The following is a 13065-nucleotide window of genomic DNA, read 5'->3' on the forward strand; positions in this document are numbered from 1 at the left end:
GATTAAACCATACAGCCAAAATATCTAGAAAGAATGTTATGAAAAACCAGTACCAATACTTGTTGATTAGAAGTGATCCTGTAATATCAAACACTTGTTTTAAAAAATACAAGGTTAAAAATGGAAAAACACTTACCCCTGAAGTTTTATCTTTGTTAATGAAATCTTTGTAATAATGAAATAAAGCCTTTTTATTAGTATTAGGTTTTCTTTTTTTGTTTTCTTGAAAGAAAAATTAGATAAGATAAATATTTATTTTGTTTTTAATATATTTTAATATTATATAATATTAAAATATTTTTCGAACCAGTTTTTCTTTTTAATTAATAAATGTTTTGGTTTGAGGAATTTAATTTTTTTAAACTAAGTCAGTCATTGTGCGCGTAAAAGTCTCTAACGCGTATACGCGTAAGTAGTACGAGCCTTAGGCACAAGAAATATTTAGATTAAAAAATATGTTGTATTCTTTTATATGGTATTTTGGATCAAGGAATTCGATTTTTTTATATAGGTTATATTTTACGCGCGTAAAAGACAGTTACACGCGTATGCGCGCGCCTTAGGCGTCATAGGTACGCGTAAAAATTATTTTCAATGGAAAATTTAAATTTTTTGACCCAAAATACGATAATATTGATGTATCACATAATTATATATGATAGTTATATAATTTTTGTCGTTTTTTCACCTTTCTGACTCACTGTGCGTCGTACTGACGACAAAACACGTTTTATTTTAAACACGTTTAATGTTTAGTTTATAAACTGTATTAAACAACAATAAAACAACATGGCGAAGATGTTTTATATTAAAAAAAGCTTTTTATATTGACAAAAAAATCTTACAGTATTGTTTTATTGCTGTTTTGCATTGTATACGCTTTTAAAATAAAACATGTTTAATCGTCAGTATGAACGTTTGCTCCCTTATTTATTTGTTTTTTTTTTACAACTTTTTCCAGTATGTTTTTGTATTTCTTTAATAAAACTAAAATAATAAAAAAGGTAACACCAAGTGAACTTGTAATTGACACCTTAGTTGTAACAAAATAGTTTTCCGTCCTACAAAAAATAAAATAAATCTTTCGCAAATATGGTTATTTTTTTATTACGTTAAAAAAAAAAAGTGAGATAAATATTTTACTGCGTCAGTTTTTTTGATATGTACACATATTTTATTTTTGATTAATCATAAATCGATGTAAAATCATAAAATTATTAAAGTTAAATTTTGGTTTAAAAACATAATATTGTTGTTCGGAAATTTGTTACATATTTAAACATTCAAAATATATACATATAAAAACTACATAGAAAATTACACCAACTTAACAAGAAACATTCCGTAAACAATTACAAATAATACTTGTAGACTATTTAAGCGTTAGTCAATCCGGATGAGTTTATTTTTAACATTAATAGTTAAACGGCTCTTAATACATTAGCTAATCCGTGTTTCCGTATTTATATATAGGGCTTCTAGTTTTAAAATATGGTCTGCAATTCCGATATGAAGTAATGAACTTAAAACTTCATAAAGGTGATTAACGATTGCTTTATTTAAAACAAAGTTTTAAATATGTTTTTTTGTTTACTAAGAAAATTATTTTATCAACTTTTTAATACGATTTGCAACATTTTTGTTAATAAAGTATTTACATAAATTATATATATATATATATATATATATATATATATATATATATATATATATATATATATATATATATATATATATATATATATATATATATATATATATATATATATATATATCTGTGTGTGTGTGTGTGTGTGTGTGTGTGTGTGCGTGTTGTTATTATCGATTTATACAGATAAAAAAGTAAGTAATAACTAATATTATATAATTATAGTGAAGGGCAAAAAACTTTTAGAAAACATTCTTTAAAAGTCGTTTTTTAGTTATAGGATTATAATTAAGAGGAACTCGACAATTGCGTATAATTAAATATTTTTTAGATATATAATGAGTTTCATTTTACTTTAATTAGAAAAGTATAAATAAAGTTATTAAGTCACCCTATGAATCGGGGAGGTATAAACGCCACGGTCTAAGCCCCATATATCAAGGAGATGTAAAATGCATGGTGTAATTCCTATAGATTTAGGAGATGTAATAATACATTAATTAAAAGCTTAAATTACTAAAATTAAAGATCCTAGAAAAGAAGTTCAAAATGTTGAAAAACGTTAAACAAATTTTTATTCAGACTAACTATTTTCTCATTCACTCTATAATTTAACAAATAATATAGATATATATATCAAACATAATAAATTGTAATACTAAACTAGAATAAAATAATTATCATAATTGTAAATATTATAGAATGATTATCATAGTAATATCTAGAGCAAAATTTCTATTGGATAAACAAAAAACAATAAAATGATGATAAACGACATTAATAGAATTTAATATAAGTAATTAGAAATTATTTACAGATTAAGGATGCTATTTAAAAATTGATAAAATTCAAGAAGAATATGGAGACTTGACGAGACTTAAATATTGTTAAAGTTATTTTCTTTCTGTTTGCAAAATAAATATATTTACAAGCATTTTAAGATATAAAATAAATAAATATTTACAGTTAATTTTTTTTTGGTTAAAAAGTAAAAACTATACTAATATATTGTTTATAAGGAATGCTAAAATTTAAAAAATATTTATATAATTTTTTATTTATAATTTATTCATCGGATGCAACTTTTGTTTGTATCTGATGGTATTAATATAAACTGTGATGACGTTTGACCAGGTGCTGTACGCCTTACATTGCGAACTTTCCCATTAGCTTTCAAATTTAAAAATAAATCGTAATGTTCATTTATAAAGTATTTTACTGAAGCAAACGTTACGTAACCGTTTTCTTCCATGTAATGATAAAATAAGCATTCGTCATTTTTGGTAGGCTAAAAATAAAGAGGAATAAATATTTAAAAAAATTCGAAACACATCCAATAAAATGCAATAATAATCAAATATAAAAAAGTGACTACCAAATAATTAAAATGATCTACAGTGTGAATAAAAAGTTGTTTTTAATTTTAAAAAGTTTTTTAATCCGTACAGGTTCTGCTTACCGTTACTATTATCTCTCCTTTTTCATTAATGGCTATATAATTTTCTGTAACAAAATGCCTCAGCATGACGATGCTTGTAGCGTAAGATTGAATCTCAAATAGCCCTTTATTAAAATAATAAAAAATATATTCACAAGCATAATACTAATAACGCGAAACTTAAATAGAAACCTACTAATTTTGAACTGATTTATAGCTTAAAAAAAAGTAGCATAAAAATATATAATTTACCATTGATATCATTATCTTTTTTCATTCCTACAACTTTTTTGTTAATGATACCAAGATTCATGCCGTTTCTACGACGCGCATAAATTAAACGACAATTAGACCAATACTTTATTGGGTATGGTGTATCATTATTTTTTAATATTGGTTTAACTAATTTATTTCGTTTTAACGCAGATGCCTGTATCAAATTCCACTCTTTAATTATGATACTTTTAACTTCTTCGACTTCTAAAATTGGTTCTTTTGTTAATGTTGGTTCACTCGTTACAAAATAGATAAAAAGCTGTTAAGAAAAAAAATACAAGTTTTTAAGTCAAAAAAGAAAACAGACAAAATGTATTGCTACTCGAGTAGAAATATAAATAGCGTGGCAAAGTTTTCATACCATATATACGTTGTAGTTAATCATGCCTTGATACCTTTGTTTTCCACGCTATACAAGAGAACCAAGTAAGATATGGATTTCCTCGCAATGATGAGAGTTATAAAGGTTAAAGATATTGCCAAGACACCGGAACCAAAAGTATGATTCTGATTCGTAGGCAAATTTAAATAGCGCTATTTTGCATAGAATTACAGGCGTAACGGAAGAAGCATTTTAAAGTTTAAAACAATAAACTGATTTAAAAAAATTCTTTTCCTATTTTTATGTTGTGTAACGGAAACGCTGAAAAATCTTTAATTTCCTGAAAGCGGAATAATCGTCACTATAGTGAGAATACCGCAGACTGTAGTAGAAACAATCATTTATAGATAACCATTTTTTAATTAAAGTTGAAAATACCATTTTCTTTGTTGTCATATTTTTTTAAAAGTGATGCAACTATTATGCAACAAAAAGTGACGTAATTAGAATAAACTATAGAATAAAAAATTTTTAATTTATTGATATAAAAATGTTTCCTAAAACTTCCAGTTGTGAATCACCTCCAAAAGTAACTAATTCTTTAAACTTCGAGAACTTTACGCATAAGTACAAGTTATCTCATACGTCGTAAAAATTTATTTTTACGACGTATTTAAAAAAAAATTTTTACGCGCAACTTTTCATTTTTTACTCATTTAGGGAGAGGCAGACCCCAATCCAGCCTTTTTATTCATTATTATTTAAACGAATGTCTTATATTATAGCTATATAATAGAGAATAGGAGAAAAAAAACTGCCGTTTCTAGATGCGACTAATACGATTGCACAAAAACGTTTAAAGATTTTAATTTTTTTTATTATTTTTTTAACTTAAAATAACTTTAAAATAAGAAAAATAATAAAAAAATACGTGTTCCATAAAGATGTTTAAATTAAACGGAGACAAAGTCATTCTAAAATTCGCATTGATTTTTTTTCGCATACAACTTCTGACGACAAAGTGGGTTGCTTTTAAGATGTTTCCTTGAACCCTGTTAACTTTTTCATAAAGAAATCTTAATTATAAGATGTTATTAAATTATTCTTTGCCTTATTTAAACAAGTAATAAAAAGTTACCACATAATTGTTTTCCGGAAATTACCGTAAAAAAATATTTTTTAAATTAACGATCACTTTTAATGATATCTCGTGGGAAAAGCAAAACAAAGTTTACAAACTACTTTATAATGGGTCATTAGAGGCATATCTTAGCCAAACTTTCCAAAATATTTTTTTATAAAAAACGAATCGTTGTATTAAAAAAATTGCATAATTTAACAATGTTAGTTTTTATTGCACAATTTTGAAAAAATTATGTAATACGATTCAAAAAATTAAAAAAATGCAATAATTTTAAACTTTTTAACTTTTAATAACTTTTTAAAGAATTTTTTTTTAAATTTTCTTAAAAAGCCATAAAATTAACAACAAGGGCATCTGCAGATGGCTATAATCTTTTCTTATAAAGATATTTATGTTTTTTTTTTTAATATTTAACAAAGAATTTGTTAATATAAACGAATGGTTTATCTGTAACCGACTTTCATTGAATGTAGAGAAAATTTATTCCATTCCATAAACCAAATAAATAAATAGTAAATCCAATAATATTCCTCCTAAATTACCTTACCATTCAACCAATAAAATAATAACTAAAGAGGAATTGATTACAAGCTTCCTATGAGTGATTTTAGATATATGTAAACATATTTTATATGTTTTCATAGCCTGAAAGCATTTAAAGTACGCTTTCATTTTATCTACATCAAAACCCTTTCTTAATAATGCATTATTTAAAAACAATAATTTTTTTAAAACTATTTATTTTAATATTACTTCTATTATTTTTTACTATTTTATATTTTAAAACTACTATTCGTATTTAACTCAAAATAATTTATAGTAAACAAAATAGTAAACATGGTAATATTTGGGGCAAACAGAAATGCATATTAAAACCCTCTCTATTACGTGAACTTGGGGTTTTAAACATATGCTAATTAGATGATGCCATTTATGTTTAAGGTAAAACGTAGTTATCTCCAGTAACATTTCAGTCTAGCTCTAATAAAGTTAGACATAATCACAACTTTAAAGATTAACTTGTCATTCCTATAATAAATCTTAAAATAAGTTTTAACAAAGTTCAATACCAAAATTTTTTTGAAAAATTTTCCTTGTGTTTTTAATGAAAACGTTTAAAATTGCCTTTGAAAACTTTAAGATTGAATTAAAACGGTATTTACGTTGTCTTCAAGATCCCGGTGGACAATCGGCGTACAACTAGCTAGCGATATTCGTAGCAATAAAAACAGCCACTTGGATTTAACATTTTTGGACAACGAGGATTGCTAATTACATAAGTTAGCAACTAGCTAGCGAGAATTCATAACTATAAAGAAAGTGATTTAGCCGCGAGGATCCTTTCCAATGTTTGCAAAATACGTTTTAACAACGTTAAAACGATGGTTGAGCTTGACGTCGCCCTGATTTTTAAGTTGGCACTTTGCCGACGTCAGTTTGCGGCGGGTTTTAATACGATGTTGTTTAATGTTGGCCCAGCATAGCTGTGCTATCTAGGTAATTAGAAGTGATTTTGTTGAAAAATAAAAATAAAAAATAAAAACAAGTTCTTATTACTTATATTTCATTATTTATAATAAAGAGTATTTCAATTTTTATGGATTTTAAGTTTCATGGTTACACTCTTGTTCTTTTTTATTTCCTTAATTGTTAATTGAAATACTATATATTAAATATACAATATTTTGTTTTGATGTAGTGTTTTTGTACCAGTAAGTACCTGTATTTTAAGGTATAACTACGCTCAAACTAATGATCTACGCAGCAGCATTTAGCTGTTTTGGTTTTTGAAATACTTGTAATTAAAAACTTGGAATAAATTTTACCAAATTTTAAGCAATATCGTTATGAAATGAATTTTTTAAAATATAATACCAGACATATGAAATGTATATGCTACACAGTCGGTAAGCGCTTTCGTTTTGCTACGGTGAATAACTTCTTTGAGTGACCATCGTCCCGGGTTTTTTTTTGAAAAGCGCAATTAAAATTTTTTATTTTAAATACATTTTGCGTTAAGCTCTTCTACGTAAACTTGGTACTGTAGTTATCTTAGGGATCCCGGAAGCATATTTCAAGCGGGTGTTCTGCACTCATGCTTTGCAGAGATGCCTGAATCATGGGTGAAAGGTGAGCTTTACACCTATTGCACTTTTGTTTTCCAGCATTTTATGGGTGCAACGGGTGCAAAAAAGAGTAAAAGTGTATATAGATAAAAGTATAACTTGTAACAAAATACTTCCATTTTATTGTTTTAAAAGATTACACTAAAACATTTGAGTAATATTATGTACTATTTTTTGTCAAATGAAAAGATGTTTTGTTAAATAAAAAAAAAAATTTTTTAAATAAAAATGTGGAGGTAAAAAACAAGGTTATATAATTAAATAGTTTTATACTTAGATTTTATCCTTTTTTTTTTTGTAGATAAAATTGTTAGATTAAGTTTGGAAAAAAACTTTTTCCAAAATAGTTTGAGACTGTTTAAGTTTGAACTTTTTTTAAAAAAGGCCACATTGGCAGCCTTAATTTTGTTTTGATCTTTAATGTTAAATTTGAAACTTGATTAAAGAAGTAAACACAGATGTAAGTGATTTTAATTGTTCATTTTAATTTCCAATTTATTTGATCGTTTTTTTTCAATTTTAGTTTCATGTGTTCTTAAGCAAATGGTAATTACAGTAGAATCCCAGATTTCACTTTCAGGGCCGACGACACGGGTTTCAAAGTGGAGAGGAAAAAATCGTCAATTTTTAAAAAAAGTCCTCTATATGCAGATTTTTCTAAAAAAAAAAAAAGTCCTTTAGAAAAAAAGTGTGTGTATGTGTCTGTGTAGGAGGGGGGGGGGGACACGTGCCCCCCTGGCGTCGTCTGCCCTGTCTTAAACTTTTTTTACCAACCTACTATAAAATCATCCGCTTAAGTCGTGCCGTTGTTAAGCCAGACTATTCGCTAACTTATTTTTTGGTATCCCTTCGGCAAAAAACTTTGCTTAACTAGGACTTTTATTTTGAATTGCATATAATTACATATAATGTAACAAAACTTCCAATACTTAAAAAAAAATTCCAAACTTTGAACACCCGTTCAAAGTTTGGAATTTTTTCCAAACTTTGAACGGGTCAAATATTGTTAAATATAACTAAAGATTATCACTGATTTCTTTGATTTGTTTAAACTTCGATTAAATTTTATTTATTAACTAAAGACTTAAAATATTAAAGAACTAAAATATTAAGTTAATAATAATAAGTTCAAAATAGTCATTTAACGATCATAATAATAATAATAAAAATAATAATAACGATAATAATAAGTTTAAAATAATCAATAAAAAAACCAGTTTAAAATAATAACTATATTTAATGATTATTTTTATTATTTTGAACTAATTTTTTTAAATGATTATTTTGAACTTATTATTATTATAAAATAATAAGTTTAAAAAAATCATTTAAAACTCAAAACGTTCAAAAATTAAACACATTTGCGTCAAATATAATTTTACAAACTAAACATTTTCACCTAACGGGTGATGCGGAAGTTATCGGACAAAATAAAAACGTCAATAACTTATTTATTAAAAAAAAACAAACTACTATTATATTTTTTTAAAATAAAGCATTTATTTTTTAATAAAAATATATTATTTTTTATATGAAAAAACACCACCATCTGCAATTGATCTCAATTTTGCTCTGACGCCTTTCATATACGACTGTAAAAAGTTTACATCAATTTCTTGTAGTTTTAGTTTAATGCGATCAATCAAAACTTGCTCTGTTGAAGCTTGCCAATCTTCCTCGTAAACCTTCTATGCCAAATGTCCCCAAAAATTTTCAATTGGTCGTGCTTGAGGCACATTTGGGGGATTGGATTCTTTATCAACGTAATAGACATATTGGTCCATCTAATTTAGAGAACCTTTAGAATAATGGGAACTTGCTAAATCTGGCCAAAATAAATAGTTAAAGTCTCCATAATACTTGCGAATAAATGGAAGAAGTCGTTTTTCTAAACATTCATTAATATAGATTGATGAATTGATCGCTACAGCCTTGGAAGTGCGAAACAATGGCTCGGACATACCACGGTCAGATATGGCTATCCACATTAATCATTTTTTTGGAAATTTCTCTTTTCCTATAAAACGAACACTTTTTGGGCATGTCTTTTTGTTGTTTGTGTAGTATCCAGAATTTCCAGGAATGTTGTCCCCTGCAAAACAAAAGTATTTTTTGTCATCGATGACTAAAGCAAGTTGGTTAACTAGTTTCCTGCTGCTTTTCTTTGCTTTTATTTGTTGTTCTAAAGTGTATTTTGGAATCTTTTCACGTTTTCTATATTTAATATTTATTTTTTTTAACTGACGACCATTTGTCGATTGACTTACACCGAATTTAACACCTATTTTTCTCTGACTGACCCCTTTTCAATTGTTGACAAGTCTCGTTAATTCGGCTTTCTTTTCTCTAGTCCAGGATGTCGGACGACCAGGGTGCTTTCTATCAGAAAACGATTTAACAGTTTTAAGTCTTTTTAGGTTATCATATATTGTACTTCGAGCAAATCCTTCCTTTTCAAAATGATTTACGATTTTTTTTTTTTATATATTATTTTTGTTTACAAAAAACATTTTTAGTCGCTTTCGAAAAGATTCTCGTTCAGCTGCATTTAACCTCATTTTACCACAAAAACTGATTATTATGCTCAAGTAATAATCAGTTTTTATGATAAAACCAAAGATAAGCCACAAAAACTAATTATTATGCTCAAATAATGAAATTAGGATTTGTCCGATAAATTCCGCATCACCCGTTATAAATTCGATTCGGTTAATCTCCGATTAAATTTTAATTATTAAAAATATCGATGATTGCTTAAAGAAAGCTAGTAAGTAGAACTATAAAAAAAAAATACATAATACTTAAAGAAATCGACAAAGGAAAACCATCTGTATATATGTCTATATATATAAGAAATATGACATTCCAAAACAAACACTGTCTGGATAGTCAAAAAAAAAACACGCTATATTCAGAAGTCAAAAAAAATAAAACCTGTAAAGAAAATGAGGATGTCTCCATAAACGACGATTTGGATAAAGCGCGTTATATGACACCCGACATCAAATTATTTCATCTCCATTGACCTAAACTCAATATTTTATCAATCCAATTCTTTTTTTTAATTTGTTTAAAGTCCAATTGAGTTTAAACAAATTAAATTACCACGCACTGCATTAAACCTCACACTGTATGAAAAGCAAAGTCCTAAAACAATAGCTAATAAAATTTATGCTAATTTTGTTTCGTTTTTCTTATTTTTCATTGGTCATGTTAAGATGTTACCAATGAAATGACCGCTTCTTGGAGGGAAACAACTGCCGACAATATTGTCTCGTTACAACTCGCGTGATATATTCAATGCAGATAAGTTCGGTTTGTTTTATAAAGAACTTCTAAAAAAGTATGCATTTGAAAGGTGAGGAATGTAGTGAAGGTAAGAGTTGCAAGATATGACTAATTGGGCTTTCTGCAGCTAACAAGTGTGCAGAAAACTCTCAAAGTTTGTTATTGGGAAATCAAACTAACACCGTTGCTTTAAAATAGTTAGAAGCACTCCAAGCCGTTACCGTGTGCAAAAAAAGAGCTGTATGACCTCTGAACTATTTGAGGAGTGGGCCTGAAAAGATTACAGAAATTTTCCATTAGAGTCTTATAAGTTAACATTAGTTATTTATAATTGAACCGGCCATTTAAATATTTAAAATCTTAAATCAGTCACTTACGAAGATATGTTAACGATTGATGATATTGTTTCGGTTATGGGAGGAGTGATGACAGATAAAGAAATCGTTTAAGGTATTATTGAAGTAATTGACAAAGAAATGAATAAAGAAGGAGGAAACGAAACAACTAATGAAACGAAACGAAGTTTGTAATGTAATTGATACCCTTGATAATTTTTCGACGTTTCCTCAGAATGATGAAATTGGAAGAGTAGCTTTGAATGCTTCAAATGCTGTTTGATAAAGAATTGCGCGAGTCACTGAAACAAGTATCAATTTCGGAACATTTTTTGTTTAAAGTATATATTATATATACAAAAATATAAATTTCACATAAGATTATATAGTTCTGTATATATGTACACAATATTTATATATTGAAAAACATTTGATAAGTCTTGAAATTTTGATAAGTCGGACATTTTCAAAAAGTCCGACATAACGAGAGCTTTGCTTAATTTGGAGATTCGCTAAGTGGGACATTTTGTATATATATACCCCTTTTGGAGTCCAAGTTAATAGGATTTAATTGTATATGTGTTTATCATAAAACAAAGTTGCACAAAAATATAATTATAATGAAGATTTTGTTTCATTAAAATTAGAATCAAGGCTTCTTAATATTATTTTAATAAAACAAAATTGCCATATTGAAATATTACATTTTTACAATTTATGAAATGTTATAACCTTCAAACATGCAAATCTAATCATTTTTAATATCGTCCATAAGAACTTTAAAAAGGAACGTTAAAGGAACTTTAAAGACAATTTTGGAAAATATTAAAAAATGATTAGATTTGCACAGCAAAGTTTACTGTTTTTTTGATGACAGATCCGTTTAACATTTTTAATGTTAAACAGATCCCTCATTATGAATGACCCAATGAAGATTTCATTGGGCTCATTATAGAGTTTAATCTTGTTATTTTTGCCATGTGAGTAAGTCTAGAATTTTTTCATCTGTTTATCTAAACTCTCCAGTATATCTTGCTAATATAACTTTATTTGTATGGCTAGTTTTTATGACATAGAAGAAATATATAGTAGTAGTTTGCCTACGGTAGGAGGCTTAACATACCACTCGTAAAAACTCACTCTACGTTAAGCCTACGTTATGTTTAAATCATTGATACTAATAGAAAATCCACAAAACACGATTATGAGAATATTATGTAATCTTCTAATTTTATCAAAATCAACTCTAGTAGTTTCAGAGCAAAAAACAATTTTTAAATGCTCTTCGGGCAGTATTGCCATCACTGCTACTGCCAAAGCCAACTTTTGGCATGACAACAGATAGGCTTAACTCTTCTCTGAAGAGTGACTGAATCTCTTTCTTCCTTAAATTTACAGATAAATTCTCCTCAATTTTTTTTGACCTACACTTTTTAACTTCCATTTTATTCTCAAAAAAAGAATATACTCTAAGCTCTCCATATCTAGCAGTGAATGCATACCTCAACCCCCCTTCCTTTAATCCGTCACTGCCTTCTACAAGACAGTAGCTCGATGCATTTAATGTTAGCCCAAGATGAATATTTTGTACTTGAGTAAAATTTCACCTAAGAAACAGTATTTTTACTTTGTACAAAATTTTGTTACCTTTTCCACCTCTGCACCTCGGTGTTGTTGCGATGTAAAGATCAATGAAGGAAATAAAAAAAAGCTGTTGAAAAATGCGGAATACAAAAGATTATCTATGTGGATGTTGCAAACAAGTCACATAAATAGATTTTTGATATTAAAAAATGTTGGTTCAATAGTAGAAAAAACCTTTTTGAAAAATATTTATTAACTAACTTATCTATGCAAGTAAGTAAAGGTTCAAAGAATTTAAGAAAATATTCAAAAAATACATTTTTTTAAATTCTTTAATAAGTATTAGCTTCTCATAAATATATTTGGTCAATCAGTATTATGTTTTCAACTTAAGAACCGAAGTCATTAAGGTATACTATACTAGTTCGAAATATAAAGTTATACTAGGCATAGTTCGAAATATAAAGGAGAATTGTCTCAATCTGTCAACGTTTGTTCAGGTTCTTCAACTCAATCATATGAAGTACATCTTCACTTTTAACCTCATACTCATCAATGTTATCCTTATATTATTTATAAATGTCATTTCTAGAAGCATCTGTAGAATAATACAAAAAAAAAACTATTAATGTTCTGCAACAAAATAATTGAATTATTAATTCCTTTTTGTTGAGTTTTTATGAGTTTTTAATAAATTATCAGAATTGTTTGTTGCTTTTTATGAATGACTTATGATGATAAAAAGTTTTGAACTTCAAGTCTGGTTTTTTTTTAAAAAAAAACAACATCGAGAGTATGGAAATAGAGTGGTCAAAAAATGGCGGGCAAGCTGACCCGCTTTCCAAAACTATAAAACTTAAAAAAAAAAAAAAGACAAGGGGCTTTAAATTTGGCCGTATCTTTT

At 27.1% G+C, this 13065-nt stretch overlaps 1 protein-coding gene across 1 annotated transcript; it reads right to left on the reverse strand.

The window, feature by feature from the left end:
• Positions 1-2530: 2530 nt before the first annotated feature.
• Positions 2531-4794, reverse strand: LOC100198539 (fibroblast growth factor 1). The gene is made up of 5 exons (XM_065793535.1): positions 4616-4794; positions 3724-4024; positions 3339-3621; positions 3108-3211; positions 2531-2936 (listed from the first exon to the last, which is right to left on the reverse strand). Exons 2-5 carry the CDS (start codon positions 3745-3747, stop codon positions 2718-2720), a joined length of 630 nt encoding a protein of 209 aa, XP_065649607.1. The 5' UTR covers positions 3748-4024; positions 4616-4794; the 3' UTR covers positions 2531-2717.
• Between the last annotated feature and the right edge of the window lie 8271 nt (positions 4795-13065).

This window comes from Hydra vulgaris, chromosome 03 (genome assembly GCF_038396675.1).
Source record: "Hydra vulgaris chromosome 03, alternate assembly HydraT2T_AEP".
NCBI lineage: Eukaryota > Metazoa > Cnidaria > Hydrozoa > Anthoathecata > Hydridae > Hydra > Hydra vulgaris.